The 18047-nt window shown below is 43.2% G+C and overlaps 1 protein-coding gene across 5 annotated transcripts in view; it reads left to right on the top strand.

Annotated features, from left to right (window-relative positions):
• Positions 1-195: 195 nt before the first annotated feature.
• The window catches only part of osbpl9 (oxysterol binding protein-like 9), a 39022-nt gene continuing 21170 nt past the window's right edge, over positions 196-18047 (top strand). For 2 of the 5 annotated variants that reach the window (XM_060881732.1, XM_060881731.1), the window contains exons 1-4: positions 196-345; positions 2829-2879; positions 8523-8601; positions 15255-15331. In XM_060881732.1, the coding sequence (XP_060737715.1) occupies positions 235-345; positions 2829-2879; positions 8523-8601; positions 15255-15331 (318 nt within the window). In that variant the 5' untranslated portion in view covers positions 196-234. Of the gene's footprint in view, positions 346-516; positions 536-2828; positions 2880-8522; positions 8602-15033; positions 15332-17045; positions 17271-18047 lie in introns of those variants that run through there. The other 3 variants (XM_060881733.1, XM_060881735.1, XM_060881734.1) reach the window with 3 other exon arrangements.

Below are 18047 nucleotides of genomic sequence, written 5' to 3'. Positions count from 1 at the left end.
TAGTCTGTTTTTAGTTTCCGAAACGTTCTCAGAATATGTTTTCGTCTCCATTGGATTTTTATGGCCCTGAAAACGTTCTCCCAACGTTCCCTTAACTTTTAAATAACCTTTAAGCGTGTACAGTGAATCTGTGTACAGTTATACGGCGTAGACTCATGACACACCTTTCAGAGCGTGACGTAACACCTCAATGTTGCTCCTCCCTCTGAACCTCTGGTTGGTTTAAGTGCAAAGATGGCGTCCATCATGGAGGGGCCGTTGAGCAAATGGACTAATCTTATGAAGGGCTGGCAGTATCGTTGGTTTGTTTTGGACTATAACGCGGGACTACTGTCATACTACACTGTAAGTACGATCCCAGCAAAAGGCACTACGTTATTCGAGAGGGTTATTTTGGGGGTAAAAATCAAGAACAGATGAACACTTGAGTTAAGAATCTCAGCTGGTTGGGGCGGGGTTTTTTGAGTGACAAAGAAAAGGAACCAATCACGGACTTTATTACAGGGCACGTTAGCCAATAAGCAGTCAGAACGAGGTATGTTGTGCCAGAGAATTTTAGCGAGGCTTCGACGCATTTAATATGTTATGGCTGGATTGTGTTATTATAGAGAATGTAAGGGTGGTGGTCTCAACCTCATGGGACACGTTTTGTCTGGTCTGCACGGCTAACAGATGACACACAAAATACATTCTCCAGCCTCCAGACTTGTCACATGTATAATGTAAATATATGTCAGTGCAATAGAGTATTTAACGTTAGAGTAGAGATAACAGCTTAATGCTAAGTTAATGGCTAATAAAGCTAGCTAGGTGTAAAAGTGATGAGAAAAGCATGCTGGCTACAGGATCACTGCTTCCTTTTGTATGTTTATGGTGTTTTTATCATATGTGTTCACTGTTATTAGAGATATAGGAAACGTGTGATTACGTTATTTTTTATTTATAATGAACTGGGAGAATTATGTTCAGTGTCTGTCAGCATGCAGTGCTGAATACCTGATTCACCTAGAATGGGAAAGTCATTCAGGGTTAGATAGATAAAATGTAGAATAGTGGATGACACAAGCATTTCTGACTAAACACAATCCAAATAAAAGCTGCTGTAAGGTTTAATACAAATCTGACAGTGCCTAAGTAACCCAGGTACGCCTTCTATGTGTATATCTGTTGCTATGCCTAAATTTCTGCTCCCAGTATAATAAAAAAGAGGCCATCTTAAGACCAATGCTCTCCATATATTATTTTGGTGGTTGACCTTTTACAGCAGTGACTGTCGGCTAGTTTAATCAAGTTGCCAACTTTATTAATCCGTCTTGTAAGTGCACAGGTAGTGCCTACAGCTTGTTTTTATGCATTGTTTGTGGTATTTATCCTTACGTCTTTAACTCCTGTCCGTTTCTAAGCAGGAGTTTGGACTGTTAGTGAATCTAACATTGACACTGAGATAAGCAACACACTGCTGCTCCTGATACATCTGTATTACATCAACACCTTGGTAGATCCCTCTTTTGTGTTCAGTCTCATTGCTGAACTGTGGATGGTCCACAACATAAACAGTGCCTTCAGTAGTTCTGTTAGAAGAGCGTAGGACTGTAGCTGTTAAAGTTGCCATCCAAATCCGGTTTGAAGGACCGTTATCTCTTGAGTAGTGGTGACTCAGTGGTTTAGGCTCAAGGTTACTGCTCAGAGGGTCAATGTTTCACTCCCGCACCCCAAGCTGTCACTTGAGCAAGGCTCTCACCCTACTTACAATAAGCTGGGATGTGTAGAGAGAAGTATTTCTATGTACTTTAATATGACAAGTAATAGCTTTCTTCTTCTGGTCAGAAAGATAGTCCCTTTGCAGGAATGAATGAGGTTGTATTGGTAGATGAAGCAATTAAATAAATGTCAGATATCAGGATGTATCAATAAATGTTATAGATGAGATGAAAAATGAAATAGAAAAACAGCCTTCAGTGCACTAGACGCTAGTGTTGTCTAGCTGTCTTTGACATTGTACTGGGAGTGAACACTGTTCAACCTCAGTTGGTGTTTTGATGAAAACGGTGAACCATTTAACACATTGCTGTGCCATTGTGCACATTGAAACAAATTACTCCCGTCAGGATAGAAATGTGTCTTTTGGATAATGGTATGGTCAAAATGTGTTTTTGCATTGTTAAATCAGTTGTTTAAGGGAAGGGGTAGCATGTTGCAAATTGCTCTATTCAATTGCTGGGCAAACCCCTGTCAGATCCAGAGGTCCTTAATAAAGTGGTGAACTAATCTTATTCCAAAGCTCTGCTCCCATATATACAGTATGAGCTTATAGATCAGTTAACTTCTCGGGCTTTTTTCTTTTCAGCTCAGAAGTAGGCCTTCAATTATTTTGTAAGTATGTCCAATAGAAAATTAGGTGGATCACCAAAAAGCTCTGTTAGTTTGCAGCGATATTCTTTGTTATTTGAGCTGTTTGTGGGATAATGATTAAGATAACCAAATGCTTATATGCCTTGAAGTACAGGACTGATGAAACTAGACATGCGTCCATCATCTGACTAGAATGTGTGTGTGTGTGTGTGTGTGTGTGTATATATATATATATATATATATATATATATATATATATATATATATATATATATATATATATATATATATATATATAAAATTGCAGTTGACATGTTTCTCAGTCTTTTGGAAATATAAATTGTCTTACATATATCATTATGGCTTTAACAGTGTTAAAAATGTTTTCAGCATCTAGATAAATATGCATTTGACTGACATGAGATAAATAATGCTCTGATGTTCTTTTTTTTTTGTCCTTGGTTTTTATTGCATAGTCAAAAGACAAGATGATGCGTGGCTCACGAAGAGGGTGTGTCAGACTCAGGGTAAGCAAGCAGCTTTCACTAATACTTTGTGCTAAAAAAAGTTTAATACAGAGCACTTATTTTTGTTTTACAATAGCTCACATAGATGCGAGTTTGTTCTGTTGTTGATGATCAGCTGAAAGATTTAAAATGCTCCAGGTTTATTGGGAAGTGAAGTATTTTCTAGGCCTGTTTTATGTAAGCAATCTTGACCACTAGGTGGCATATTTGGGGTCAATAATATAATACAGCACATTTGCAGCCAACAAATGAGATTTTCTTTTACTTATAGAGCATATCTATCTTCACATCATGTGTCAAACATCATGATAATCATCTGGTTCTAGATGGACTATGGAATACATGGATAATTGACTTAAAAAAATAAATTCTTTTTTTTTAAATTAAATTGGGGATTTTTTGAGGAAGGAAATTTGTGTCTCTAAACTCCATCCTGTTAAAACTAGTTTTGAGATTGAGACATTTCACAATGCCAGCTAACACTGTCTTAAGAGAGTGAGTGAGCAGTTTCAGGTTTAAGCATTCAGTTCTGGCCCTGTGGCCTCTCCCAATGCAAAACAACACACGTGTGCATTTACAAATGAAGTGGATTTTCAAATTAAGACCACAGGAAGGAGAGGCTTAGATCAGCGAGACGAAGGGTAATATCGAGGAGCTTCTGCTTGTGTTATGTATGTTGGCTCTGTATTTCTTTTTAAAGATATTTGACTTAAGGCTGTGGTGCTTTCCTGTCCAACATGTTTACTGCTACTATCTTCCTCTTTTAAACCTGATGAAACACTGCTTTATGTTTCTAAATAGCTTTGCAACTAGGTTTAAATGCTTGTGAGTGTGTGTGTGTGAGGGAGTGTGTGAGGGAGTGTGTGTGTGAGGGAGTGTGTGTGTGTGTGTGTGTGTGAGGGAGGGAGTGTGTGTGTGTGAGGGAGGGAGTGTGTGTGTGTGAGGGAGGGAGTGTGTGTGTGTGAGGGAGGGAGTGTGTGTGTGTGAGGGAGGGAGTGTGTGTGTGTGTGTGTGTGTGAGGGAGGGAGTGTGTGTGTGTGTGAGGGAGGGAGTGTGTGTGTGAGGGTGTGTGTGTGTGTGGGAGGGAGTGTGTGTGTGTGAGGGAGGGAGTGTGTGTGTGTGTGAGGGAGGGAGTGTGTGTGTGTGTGTGGGAGGGAGTGTGTGTGTGTGTGTGAGGGAGGGAGTGTGTGTGTGAGGGAGGGAGTGTGTGTGTGTGAGGGAGGGAGTGTGTGTGTGTGAGGGAGGGAGTGTGTGTGTGTGAGGGAGGGAGTGTGTGTGTGTGAGGGAGGGAGTGTGTGTGTGTGAGGGAGGGAGTGTGTGTGTGTGTGTGAGGGAGGGAGTGTGTGTGAGGGAGGGAGTGTGTGTGTGTGAGGGAGGGAGTGTGTGTGTGTGTGAGGGAGGGAGTGTGTGTGTGAGGGAGGGAGTGTGTGTGTGTGTGAGGGAGGGAGTGTGTGTGTGTGTGTGAGGGAGGGAGTGTGTGTGTGTGAGGGAGGGAGTGTGTGTGTGTGTGTGAGGGAGGGAGTGTGTGTGTGTGTGAGGGAGGGAGTGTGTGTGTGTGTGTGAGGGAGGGAGTGTGTGTGTGTGTGTGAGGGAGGGAGTGTGTGTGTGTGTGTGAGGGAGGGAGTGTGTGTGTGTGTGTGAGGGAGGGAGTGTGTGTGTGTGAGGGAGGGAGTGTGTGTGTGTGTGAGGGAGGGAGTGTGTGTGTGAGGGAGGGAGTGTGTGTGTGTGTGAGGGAGGGAGTGTGTGTGTGTGTGAGGGAGGGAGTGTGTGTGTGTGTGAGGGAGGGAGTGTGTGTGTGAGGGAGGGTGTTTGTGTGTGTGTGTGTGTGAGGGAGGGAGTGTGTGTGTGTGTGTGTGTGAGGGAGGGAGTGTGTGTGTGTGTGTGTGTGAGGGAGGGAGTGTGTGTGTGTGTGTGTGAGGGAGGGAGTGTGTGTGTGTGTGAGGGAGGGAGTGTGTGTGTGTGTGAGGGAGGGAGTGTGTGTGTGTGTGAGGGAGGGAGTGTGTGTGTGTGTGAGGGAGGGAGTGTGTGTGTGTGTGTGTGTGAGGGAGGGTGTGTGTGTGAGGGAGGGAGTGTGTGTGTGTGAGGGAGGGAGTGTGTGTGTGTGTGTGTGTGTGAGGGAGTGTGTGTGTGTGTGTGAGGGAGGGAGTGTGTGTGTGTGTGTGAGGGAGGGAGTGTGTGTGTGTGTGTGTGTGAGGGAGGGAGTGTGTGTGTGTGTGTGTGAGGGAGGGAGTGTGTGTGTGTGTGTGTGTGTGTGTGTGTGTGTGTGTGTGAGGGAGGGTGTGTGTGTGTGAGGGAGGGAGTGTGTGTGTGTGAGGGAGGGAGTGTGTGTGTGTGTGAGGGAGGGAGTGTGTGTGTGTGTGAGGGAGGGAGTGTGTGTGTGTGTGAGGGAGGGAGTGTGTGTGTGTGTGAGGGAGGGAGTGTGTGTGTGTGTGTGAGGGAGGGAGTGTGTGTGTGTGTGAGGGAGGGAGTGTGTGTGTGTGTGTGAGGGAGGGAGTGTGTGTGTGTGTGTGTGAGGGAGGGAGTGTGTGTGTGTGTGTGTGTGTGAGGGAGGGAGTGTGTGTGTGTGTGTGTGTGTGTGAGGGAGGGAGTGTGTGTGTGTGTGTGAGGGAGGGAGTGTGTGTGTGTGTGTGAGGGAGGGAGGTGTGTGTGTGTGAGGGAGGGTGTGTGTGTGTGAGGGAGGGAGTGAGTGAGTGAGTGTGTGTGTGTGAGGGAGGGAGTGAGTGTGTGAGTGTGTGTGTGTGAGGGAGTGTGTGTGTGTGTGTGAGGGAGTGTGTGTGTGTGTGTGTGAGGGAGTGTGTGTGTGTGTGTGTGTGAGGGAGTGTGTGTGTGTGAGGGAGTGTGTGTGTGTGTGTGGGAGGGAGTGAGTGTGTGTGTGGGAGGGAGTGAGTGTGTGTGTGGGAGGGAGGGAGTGTGTGTGTGTGTGGGGAGTGTGTGTGTGTGTGTGTGTGGGAGGGAGTGTGTGTGTGTGTGTGTGGGTGTGAGTGTGTGTGTGTGTGTGGGAGGGAGGGAGTGTGTGTGTGTGTGTGTGAGGGAGGGAGGGAGTGTGTGTGAGGGAGGGAGTGTGTGTGTGTGAGGGAGGGAGGGTGTGTGTGTGTGTGTGAGGGAGGGAGTGTGTGTGTGTGTGTGTGTGTGTGTGAGGGAGGGAGTGTGTGTGTGTGTGGAGTGTGTGTGTGTGTGTGTGTGAGGGAGGGAGTGTGTGTGTGTGTGTGAGGGAGGGAGTGTGTGTGTGTGTGAGGGAGGGAGTGTGTGTGTGTGTGAGGGAGGGAGTGTGTGTGTGAGGGAGGGAGTGTGTGTGTGAGGGAGGGAGTGTGTGTGTGTGTGTGTGTGTGAGGGAGTGTGTGTGTGTGTGTGTGTGTGAGGGAGTGTGTGTGTGTGTGAGGGAGTGTGTGTGTGTGTGAGGGAGTGTGTGTGTGTGTGTGTGAGGGAGTGTGTGTGTGAGGGAGTGTGTGTGTGTGTGTGTGTGTGAGGGAGGGAGTGAGTGTGTGTGTGTGAGGGAGGGAGTGAGTGTGTGTGTGTGAGGGAGGGAGTGAGTGTGTGTGAGGGAGGGAGTGTGTGTGTGCGTGTGTGAGGGAGGGAGTGTGTGTGTGTGAGGGAGGGAGTGTGTGTGTGTGAGGGAGGGAGTGTGTGTGTGTGTGAGGGAGGGAGTGTGTGTGTGTGTGTGTGTGAGGGAGTGTGTGTGTGTGTGTGTGTGAGGGAGTGTGTGTGTGTGTGTGTGTGAGGGAGTGTGTGTGTGTGTGTGTGAGGGAGTGTGTGTGTGTGTGTGTGTGCGAGGGAGTGTGTGTGTGTGCGAGGGAGTGTGTGTGTGTGCGAGGGAGTGTGTGTGTGTGCGAGGGAGTGTGTGTGTGTGCGAGGGAGTGTGTGTGTGTGCGAGGGAGTGTGTGTGTGTGCGAGGGAGTGTGTGTGTGTGCGAGGGAGTGTGTGTGTGTGCGAGGGAGTGTGTGTGTGTGCGAGGGAGTGTGTGTGTGTGCGAGGGAGTGTGTGTGTGTGCGAGGGAGTGTGTGTGTGTGCGAGGGAGTGTGTGTGTGTGCGAGGGAGTGTGTGTGTGTGCGAGGGAGTGTGTGTGTGTGCGAGGGAGTGTGTGTGTGTGCGAGGGAGTGTGTGTGTGTGCGAGGGAGTGTGTGTGTGTGCGAGGGAGTGTGTGTGTGTGCGAGGGAGTGTGTGTGTGTGCGAGGGAGTGTGTGTGTGTGCGAGGGAGTGTGTGTGTGTGCGAGGGAGTGTGTGTGTGTGCGAGGGAGTGTGTGTGTGTGCGAGGGAGTGTGTGTGTGTGCGAGGGAGTGTGTGTGTGTGCGAGGGAGTGTGTGTGTGTGCGAGGGAGTGTGTGTGCGCGTGCGAGGGAGTGTGTGTGCGCGTGCGAGGGAGTGTGTGTGCGCGTGCGAGGGAGTGTGTGTGCGCGTGCGAGGGAGTGTGTGTGCGCGTGCGAGGGAGTGTGTGTGCGAGGGAGTGTGTGTGCGAGGGAGTGTGTGTGCGAGGGAGTGTGTGTGCGAGGGAGTGTGTGTGCGAGGGAGTGTGTGTGCGAGGGAGTGTGTGTGCGAGGGAGTGTGTGTGCGAGGGAGTGTGTGTGCGAGGGAGTGTGTGTGCGAGGGAGCGTGTGTGCGAGGGAGCGTGTGTGCGAGGGAGCGTGTGTGCGAGGGAGCGTGTGTGCGAGGGAGCGTGTGTGCGAGGGAGCGTGTGTGCGAGGGAGCGTGTGTGCGAGGGAGCGTGCGTGCGCGAGTGTGCGTGAGTGTGGGCGAGAGTGAGTGAGTGTGGGCGAGAGTGAGTGAGTGTGGGCGAGAGTGAGTGAGTGTGTGCGAGAGTGAGTGAGTGTGTGCGAGAGTGAGTGAGTGTGTGCGAGAGTGAGTGAGTGTGTGCGAGAGTGAGTGAGTGTGTGCGAGAGTGAGTGAGTGTGTGCGAGAGTGAGTGAGTGTGTGCGAGAGTGAGTGAGTGTGTGCGAGAGTGAGTGAGTGTGTGCGAGAGTGAGTGAGTGTGTGCGAGAGTGAGTGAGTGTGTGTGTGAACTCTCTAAATGAAATCCTTTAAACAAACTTCCTCTTAGGAGAGATAAGTGTCACAATTCTTCCTGTTGTTTTCAGGCATGTTCCAGCATATCTTTGCCAGCTCATAGTTCACATTTTTTATTCAGTATGGCAGTAAACTGTTTGCACAGTGTTAATTTATTTCAGTGCCCCATGGAGACCCTTTTATAATCAACCTGAAATCTGTTTTGATATGATCTTTGGTGTGTTAATGAAAGAGTGTCATTTGTGTACAGTTCTGCAGTTCCCAGCTTCCCCATACACTTTTTAGCCTTTCCTTTCCATCCTTCATGTACTTCCCCCTCCCTGTTCCTTGTCCCTACCTCCCATGCTCCACCCATTCTCCCCTCCTCTCTGTGTGTGTGTGTGTGTGTGTGTGTGTGTGTGTGTGTGTGTGTGTGTGTGTGTGTGTGTGTGTGTGTGTGTGTGTGTGTGTGTGTGTGTGCGCGTGCGTGTGTGCGTGTGTGCGCGCGTGTGTGTGTGTGCGCGTGTGTGTGTGTGCGCGTGTGTGTGTGTGCGCGCGTGTGTGTGTGCGCGCGTGTGTGGGTCTGTGAGGGAGCAGCGCAGAAAAAGCGAGAGAGAATGACGTGGCTCTCTGACTGATAGTCTCTCGCTTCATTTTGCTTGCTCAGGGAGCAGTGATTGGAATCGATGATGAAGACGATAGCACTTTCACCATCACTGTAGACCAAAAGACTTTCCATTTTCAAGGTAAGCCCTCCTCTTGCATATTTTTCCTCTTATATCTTTCTCACAGTCTCTTCCTCCCTTTAATGCTTTTTCCAGGCTGTTGGCTTCTGCTGTTTTTGTTGAAGCAATCACGTGCTCTCAGACATTGTCTCTATTGCTCTCACTCTCTTTTTCACTCGGTTTTGCATTTAGAGCTGATTATGACGGCAAAACATCTGCAGCCTCTTCTCTCACACACTCTCGCTCTCGCTCTCTCTCTCTTTCTCTCTCTCTCTCTCTCTCTCTCTCTCTCTCTCTTTCTCTCGCTCTCACACACACACATTTGCATTGCTCTTACATGCATCTGACACACTGCGGATGGTGCAATTATTCAGCGTATCCCAATGTTCTGGCAGTCCGGCTCTCCTGCAGCACTGGAGGAAAGATGAAACAGGCGTTACTTTCCTTTTCCTTACTGCAGAGCGGCTTTCACGTTTTGTAACAACAGCATCGCAAGTGCAAATTCTGGGGCACAGCTGAGTAGTCCTTAAGCCTTGGTACAGCAGATGAAGTAACGCACTTCTCGCCACTAGGCGCTCACATGCTCTACCTCTTTCATCTCCCTCAGACCTCCTCCTCTTTTCTTTTACCCCTCCCTTCGTCCAGTGGCACTGGACCGGGCAAGCTGGCAAGAAAAGGGCGCTGAGATCCAGGTCTTTAGCTTTTAGCCTCCACCCCCTCTCTTTTTGTCCATTTTCACTCCACACCCTTCCCTCGGGGGCCCTCTCGCCCTCCCCATGCCCTCATCCATTGCCATGTTTCGGCACTGTCTGCTGTGGCTGTACAGTAGGAAGGGTAAGGTGATGCACGTCTGCATGCTTGGCTGGAGCTAGTAGGAATATTGCAGTCATAGTTTTGCGCTCACTGTTTGCATTACTTAGCAATAGCTGAGTCATTCATTTATCATCATTAATGGGACTCTGTTTGTGTCTGTTGCTTGTGCTTGAGTCCAGAAATTGCCTGATATAATGTTTCAGTTCTCAGAATGCTGCTTCTTTTATTGGTTGTTAGAAGAGCAGCAAGTAGATGTTTGGAGGTTGTTTTTGTTGTGTAAACATGCCACACGGATCATCCAGCACCGGGATCATCTGGCCAATGTATTTTAGAAAACTCGTACATGGCTGTGACATTTTGCTCTTATGTTGTATCTACTTTAATTTATTTAAGACTTTTAACTTCTTGAAGTCATTTAAAACCTTGCTGTTTGTGCATGCATTGCTTATTTTGCGCAGACTTAAGGTCCTCCCTGTGAACTGGACCGAATGCAGACAATGATGTTTTGCTTACAATAGTAATCTTACCCCATTCCCTCTCTCTGCATCTTTGAATTCCCCTGTGTCTGCAGCTGAGGTTTTGCTTTCAAGGAGCAGTCAAAGGGACTTGTTCTCTCGGTTTCTCTATATATCCAGTTGTAAGCATGCCCCCCTCAGGGACCCATCTCTCCTCTATCATGTCTTAAAAAGATATTATTTCCTGCATGTATTTATCCTCAGAACTGCTGTCTCATTCATGTAATTCAGTTTGGCCACAGTGAGAGCGGGGATGTTTGTGTAAGACTAAATGTGGGATCGTCAAGCTCAGCAGAGACATGTGTGTCTCTAATAGGGGTTTATAAGTGCTGAACAGCATTGAGCAGGTGTGGAACTGGCGTGATGAGGAGGCAAAGCTACCTGTAATTAGGTGAAGCAGCCATCCAGCACTAATGACATCAGCTGAGGATGATTGAAGGGATGTGCAAAGTGGATGCAGTGCACAGGACTTTTTGGTAACGATCAAAATATTCTGGGAGCCCTTTGTTTTCTTATAATAATAATAAGAAATAAGATTTAATAAAGCTAGCTGACTGCCTCTCAAACGTGATTTTTTTTTTTTTCCAGCGGTTGCAGCAAAGGCATCTCCAAAGAACTGTTTGCTATTTACAGGACCATCTATAATTCATTAGGCTCTTACAGGCACTGATATTGGCCTGCCTGAAAGCTCCTTTATTTCAGCAGTCTGTGCTAAGCAGTAAAGCCTCCCCCAAAAGCCTTCCTTATCTTTTGCATTTAAAAAAAAACAAAAAAAACACCTTTGACACCTTTCATTGTAACTTTGAACAAATGTTTTAAACTCATGGTATCTTAAGTATGTAACTTAGTGAGCCAGCATTAATGTATTCAATGTTAGAGATTTAAGCACTTATGTACGTCACTCTGGATAAGGGCCTCTGCCAAATGCTGTAAATGTGAATGTAAGCTACTGAGAAGATACTTGATTCATGGAAACCAGCAGTTGAGCTCAACAGGCTTGCTGCAAAGATCCTTTAATAATGCCCTTGTTATTGAGAAAATAGTAAACAAGGGAGACTCTCACTCTCACCAAGCGGGTGTGAACTAGAGAATGAATGAGTGTGATTAATAGATGGATGGACAAAGACATGTGGATATGGTGTAGGGGATAAAGCATAGACGTTCTGGGTTATTTATCAGTGACCTTTAATGCACAAGACTAGAGCTTTTGGAAAACAAAGCTGGTATTGATTGTAGGATACACAATCCTGAAAACCTGTTAGTCATTTTATCCTAGAAAATTCTGTTATAGTCCTGTTGTGAGGTTACTACATACAACAAAGAACCACTGCATTTAGGACACCCTTCAGTGTCCTCATACTATTCAGAATTATTTGCTTAGTCACGTTCTACCTTAGCCTAAATTAAAATATGTTTATACCTGAGGGGAAGAAATTTCATTGTAACAGTCAGCCTTTATTTGGATGCGGGAAGTCCAAATCAACAGATGAGCAGAATTACATCATTTCTGAGAAACAAAAAATTTGATGAATTTATCATCATCATATGAGTTTATGATAAAATTGACTTTCTCAGAGCAGCCAGTGGTTATGGTCAATGTTGTAGATGTGAACATTTATGTCTAGGCAGATCGATCAAGAGTTAATACTATTCTAAATTCTTTTTACAGTGGTGACATGGGGTTTTATTTCCTACTGACTTTGTGAGCAACCCTGTTGACATATTATATTAGACTCCAAACTTCTGAGAACCAGGAGGCGTTTTCTTTGAATTGAGCCTCTGTTCTAATAAGTATCCACCACATACCAGCCTGCATTATGCTAGCTAACCTAAAAATGACTTCATTCTAAGAAGACAAATAAGAGGCTTGGCAAAAATGTTGTTAAGAAAAATTATGTAAAATGCTGTAATGCCAGATACATTACAGAATGTCTGCCCACCGGTTTTCCTCCCCATATGTTCCTCAAACTATGTACACCTTTATCTCACTGAACATAATTATCTTTTTTTTTCTTGTGGAGAATAAATCGGATGTTTGGCACAAATTTGTCCAAATAAACTTTTCATTATTTTTCCAAATCAGTTGTCAACATATTAGCAGACGCAAAGGGCGGTGTGTAAAACAGAGAATACACATTTCTCAGTTTCACTATTGCTTATCATTAGTTGGGTACATTGTGTGCCATGACCCCTATTTATTCCATTATTCTCTTTCTCTGTCTCTGTCTCTTTCTGTCTTCATCCATTAGATGTGCTGTGTTATTCTTCTAAGAAAAAGGAGACGTCCAGTTCTACCTGGGATGTAGTTTATGAAACCGTCCTTACCTGTTGTTTGCTTCGAATTGTTCAACCTATGTAATGTTGCGTCTTAGTCTAGAATTTTCCACCAGAATGCTGTTTTGCACTGTCATAGTCTCAGATCAATGCTCCTGCTCAGATTTCATTTGCATTCATTCTGTGAAGCTGTGTTGTTATTGATTTATTACATATATGGGGATTATAGCATGTTCTTTTGTGCTGATGGGATTGTAAAATAATCCACATCAGTTTCTTAAACATTGTAGTATAGAAGCTGATCATAGAGTCTATAAGCATTTTCTTGGCAGTTAACGCTGGAATGGGTCGTGTTTGTTCTGGTCTGTAAATACCACAGGGTTCTAGGAAACGATGGTTTTTGATTGGATACATCAGGAGGCTCAAATGAAGTGAAATGGAGCACTTTTTTTTAAGCACTGGATGGTATAAAGCATTTATTTAATGACTGCTTTGTCTGTGATTTATAAATTTGTAAATTCTTTCCATAATGACTCATTCATTCTAGTGGATCGTTGGTCAGTTGTTGTACTGGTCATGTCGGGATGTAGTGTTATGAAAGATGCACAGGATGAAGCTGAGAGGCGTTTTCCATTTAATGTAGAACCGGATCTATAGATTTTCCAATGAGTAGCTGAGCCTGTGTGTGTGCGTGTGTGCGTGCATGCATGTGAGGGGGTTGTATTTGGCATGCGTGGATCTGGTTAATGCCTTTAAAAGCTTTGAGCTGTTTTTGCATAGCTATAAGTGTCAGCTATATTTCACATCTTGTTTACTATTTTATTTCTGCCTTCCTTGAGTAAATACTATTGTGAACAGGGAAAAAAAATAATGCCAACTTTCAAATGTGTAATTTTTCAAAGCCATTTTTTTATTTTTAGGAAACCTCATATCTCAGTTTGTCATTATTTTTAGTTTCTTGGGTTTAGACTGGTTCTACAGTTAAAATAAATACACAGTTAAAATAATATCCCATCTGAACATAGATCAAGTGGAAATATTGTTGGAAACAGATACTGTTCAGTATGATGGTTGATCCCATGATAATGATATTTACTGGATAAATTCAGTACATCCTCTTGCAGGATAAAATAACAGGTTACTATACTATCCTTCACTACAATTCTCAAACTCTGCTCCCCAACATGGTCCCTTAAGATCCAGAGAAATACATTAATACTGTTGTACCAGCATGTACTAACTCATTGTTCTAACTTCTTTGTAAATAGGTTTTAGCTTGATGCTATATGTGTGTTTATAGGTATGCTGATGTGATAGTATAAATATATACTAAATACAACAGCGATAAATATAATACTTATAATACATATTCTATTACATCCCTGTAACTTTTGGTATCGTTTATTTTTCCATCTTCAGTAAATGGTTTATCCTGATTTCAAGGCTGGAAACACTGGATACGAGGTGCGGCTACACCCTGATTGTGATGCAAATCCACCACAAACTATAATAATAATAATAAATACAACAGCAAGTGGCAGAAAACTTCAAGTATATAAAATAAGCACACCAGTTTAAATAAAACAATGAGAAATTGGAAATATTACACCAATATAAGCAGCCCCTCACTGTTTGACCTAAAATGAATTGAACGCTAAATAGGGTTGGGTATCAAAATAAATTTTCTGATTCTGGTTTATTAATCACTCTTTAAATATTTTAAACAGAGCATTTCAGTTCATATCAATTTAAATTTAAATAAATCCAACATCAAATTTAACATCCAGAATTACAACTTAGCAAAACAGTTAGCAAATTTTCTGAAGAATAATTAACGTCTGCTTTCTCTGGGAGAAGACGAGACCTTTCCTGGCTTATTGTATCTCCAGCTGTGGAGAAAACCCTCTCAGAGGGGGTAGATTTGCTTCATTGTTGTAGCTTTGGAAATAAATCCACAGTTTAGACTTTTTTAGACATGTTTAACCAGGGGAGGTTCTAGGCCTTTTTTAGGGTGGCTCCAGCCCCCCTGTCTGTGATCTCAGCCACCCTAAAACTATAAGTATATTTTTTTCTTTCAAAAATAAAAAATAAAAATTACGTTAAAATGCAGGACATGTTTTCGATTGGAAAGAAAATTATTTATCAGTTTGATCCAAGAGCGATTTTTTTTCCTTTGCTTTTACGCACGTGCGTTGTAGTCTTTCAAAAGTGCGTCATCAGCTGTCTGCTTTATTTGAACGGAGGCGCAGCGTTCACGCGCAGTCAGAGCTGGAGGCATTTATCTATAACGTTAATCAGCGGTTAAACCGCAAAGACGGCAACCAAAAGCAGTGAAATTTCACTATTCTTATTACCAGAGTTGATAGCACAAACAAAATATTAATGCAAACAATCCATTCAATACTAAATAAAAATAACATTTATTGATTTGGGCTTTGTCTTGTGAATATTTTTTTATTAATAAAACGAATAAATTTAATAAGTTTTTAATAAAAAGTTTAATTTAATAAGTTTAACGCTAAATAAAACGAATTCATTCATCTGAGACAGTGTCATAGCGGAAAAATAAAGTTTAAATTGAAAACCAATCCTTAAATAGACACAAACTGTATATAATGAACGATAAGTGAGGTCATAATCCAACTATTTCTTTCTTCCATTTAATGATGGTCAAACAAAGAAAGGGCTCAGTTGTTTTATTGCATTACTTCAGAAAACCAGCAAGTTTTAATTAAGGAAGCTGCTAGTTCTTGAGAAAGGGTTACCGGTAGTTTTGTTTGTGTGGGTGTGTTCATCATTAACATGGAGAGATGAGGTTGGGTGTAGGTGTGTGGTTGTGTGGGTGTGTCTGTAGTCCGGTTTAGTCCTCGGTTCTCCCACTGTGTTTCTTCTTTAAAGTAAACAGAGCACTGCTGATCTTTAGTCATCTGTCACCTCTACAGCTATATTAAGCTGTGCTGCTGTTGGCCTCATACACTGACGTCCCTTGTCCTACCTTCACACCTCCTTCTCCTTTTTTCTGTGTGTGTTCTGTCTCTAATGGATTGTGTTTTGGATGTTCTGCCCCGGCAGCCCGAGACGCTGATGAGAGGGAGAAGTGGATCCACGCATTAGAGGGGACAATTCTACGTCACGCACTCCAGCTACGGGTAAGAGTTCAGGCTGCTTTCTTTTCATATCCAGCGTTCCTGAAAATCATTTTCGGAGAAACAAAGTAAATAATCATAATAATAATAAAGTTTGTGATGAGACAGCCAGGAATTGCTGCATATGCCTATTTTGTTAGTGTTAGGGATAATTAAATTATCCTTACTGCAATTTTTGTCATATTTATCATTTCTGTTAAGCGTTTATATAAACACCTGTGATGTCGTTATTAGGCTCTAGTTTTGCCCTTGTTTAGGAACTTGTCCTTCAGTGGAAGGCTTGGTTAATACTTCTACATTAACATTTATTTGTGTTGCGATGCATAGAGGGAGATTATAGGACATCTGCTAGCTCACTTTCCTTCAAAGAGCTAGCTACACATCGTACATGTCAGGGCTTCTCTGCATCTTCCATTCTTGAGCTGGACACTGATTGGTTGGTGGAGAGGTGTGTCTGTTTACATGCCCAGAAATCAATTTCAGGATATTATTGTTTAAACTTGAATGTGGAACCATTCTACTCTGAACTATACTATCGTGTAAACAATAACGTGTTTTCCTCTTGCGCATTCAGTACTTTCCGTCTTCTATAGACGTGCATGCGCTCCTCTTTTTCCGAAAGTGTAGTTCATTAAAACATCTTGCTAAAGAAATGGTTGAAATCTCAGTTTAAACATATCCACTCTGTATAATATTTAACTGAGAGAGTTATATATTAAACTGTCTTTAGTAATATTTTACCTCTGTGATCAAAAGTCTCTCACAGAACAGCTAGTATAAATGATTAGTGTTTATCTGTTTCAGATTTTCTTGTTTTTCACACATGGCAATCACAATAATGTACAATGGCTTTATTTTACAAAAGCTGAATCTGTGATTGCCAATTTCTGGAATTGTGAACAGCTTTGATACAAGAGCTGCTTAAGACGTGTTGAAACGCTACAGTAATCTTTACAGTGCGCATTGACTTGGTTTCTAATAGACCACACTTTTTCCCCCTAGCATCCTACAGAGTGGGGTTACGCCTGTGTAATCGTCTCTTTCTTATTTATACATTGTAACTCGGAACTTTCCTTTGTTTGTGCTATTTCTTGCTGTATCAGTTCTGTAAATTTTGGCTTGGTTCACGGGACATTACCCCCTAGTGGTCATGCTCACAATATATGCAAATATGAAGGCTTTACCCTACGCCAGTGTACGCACACAGGATGCTGTTATGTGCTTGCAGAAACATGCTTGTAGAAATATAAATCAGCCCTAAAGGATAAGCGTGTTTGTATTATGAGTGTATTGTGAGTGTGAGAGCGTGTGGATATAGAATATGTGTCATGGAGTCCAGGAAAACAGAACACGGCTCACTTATTTACCCCACACAACTTCTCTTTTTCCCATAATTGGTTCTTTTCTCTCCTTTTGTAAAGCGATTTAAATTGATTTGAACTCTCCTCTCGTCCTTTCCTCTACTCCTGGTGTCCTGATGTCGATGTGAATAATTCTGCTGACTGACTGATGCATGAATCTACTTGCCTGGCAGAATGAAGCCTTATAGTCACATGATCCTATATCCCTAATGAGCCAATCCCAGCTCTGCACACTTGGCCAGTCTCTCAACTGCAGCAGATGGTTACCCAATCAGAGCAGCTGTTCATAGTTGTTTGACCCCATTTAGGGAGTTCCTTTTTCTTTTCTTTTTTTTTTTTAAATCTGCGGAAGTCTGTACTTCCTTTCTTGAGTTCCTTGAAGCGTTGTGTTTTTCATGTAGTAGTTGAGTCAAACTTTTTCTGACTGCATTTTAGCTGCAGTTTTCTTGGAGGTGGATTCAGAGGTTTCCAGCAGAGGAAAATCTGACTTGGGCTGACAGCTAGGGAGTAATTTATAGGTGGTGCCAAGACAGAAACTTCTGGCTTCTCTAATGTCCCAATTCAGCAGAGTCAGGATTCATGTGAGTATCTGAGTTTAAAATTCAGTGTCATTTAAAATAGTGGGTTTGTGTATTTTGGATAGCGATGTTCAGGGAATGGTGTATGACATGCATGGATTTAAAGTTTTAAACACAACGCACTGTACGTTCTGTTTTGTTTTGAGAATGGGTGTGTATCTTTTAGCTCTTGTGTGTCCACGTGCTTGTCTGTGTGTATATATGTAGAGTAAGCCCCTGCCTACACATTGTATATTGATTAGATTCAGGTTAAGAGTGAGGTTTGGCTCAAGAAACATCATAATCTTAAAGTGAGTTTTTGCTATATCGTGCTAAGTAGAGACTAAATTAAACAACCAGCTTTGTTAGCACATGTCTATGTTAGTTTGAATTGTGATGTTGACTCAGGCTAGACTGTGACTCAGGCTTCTTACGGGTAAGTGTCAAAGCCTCTCCCTGTTTTGTCTTAAGCCATTAAAATGCAAGTGTTTAAATTTGTTAGTTGCTAACATCCTGTCATCGTGTGCTTTTGTACTCTGGGTAAAGCGTGTTATAAAAAAACAACAGCATAATACAGTTTAGACTTGCCACAGACTGACTGTATTGGTGTTTGTGGAAAACATTATGAATCATTTGATATTTTACTTGATCATTATTTGATTGTTAAACTTGGATGAAGTAACATTCTCTCTCAACTGTTGAAACCTACCTATTTTTTGTATTATAGAATTTGAATTAGTTTTTGTATGTTTGAGAGACTTGCGAAACAGAGTATGTTCTTAACGCTCATCTGTTAGTAGG

Source organism: Tachysurus vachellii, chromosome 11 (assembly GCF_030014155.1).
Source record: "Tachysurus vachellii isolate PV-2020 chromosome 11, HZAU_Pvac_v1, whole genome shotgun sequence".
Taxonomy (NCBI): domain Eukaryota; kingdom Metazoa; phylum Chordata; class Actinopteri; order Siluriformes; family Bagridae; genus Tachysurus; species Tachysurus vachellii.
The sequence above is the reverse complement of the archived record's forward strand: the minus strand, read 5'-3'. Positions and strand labels throughout refer to the sequence as shown.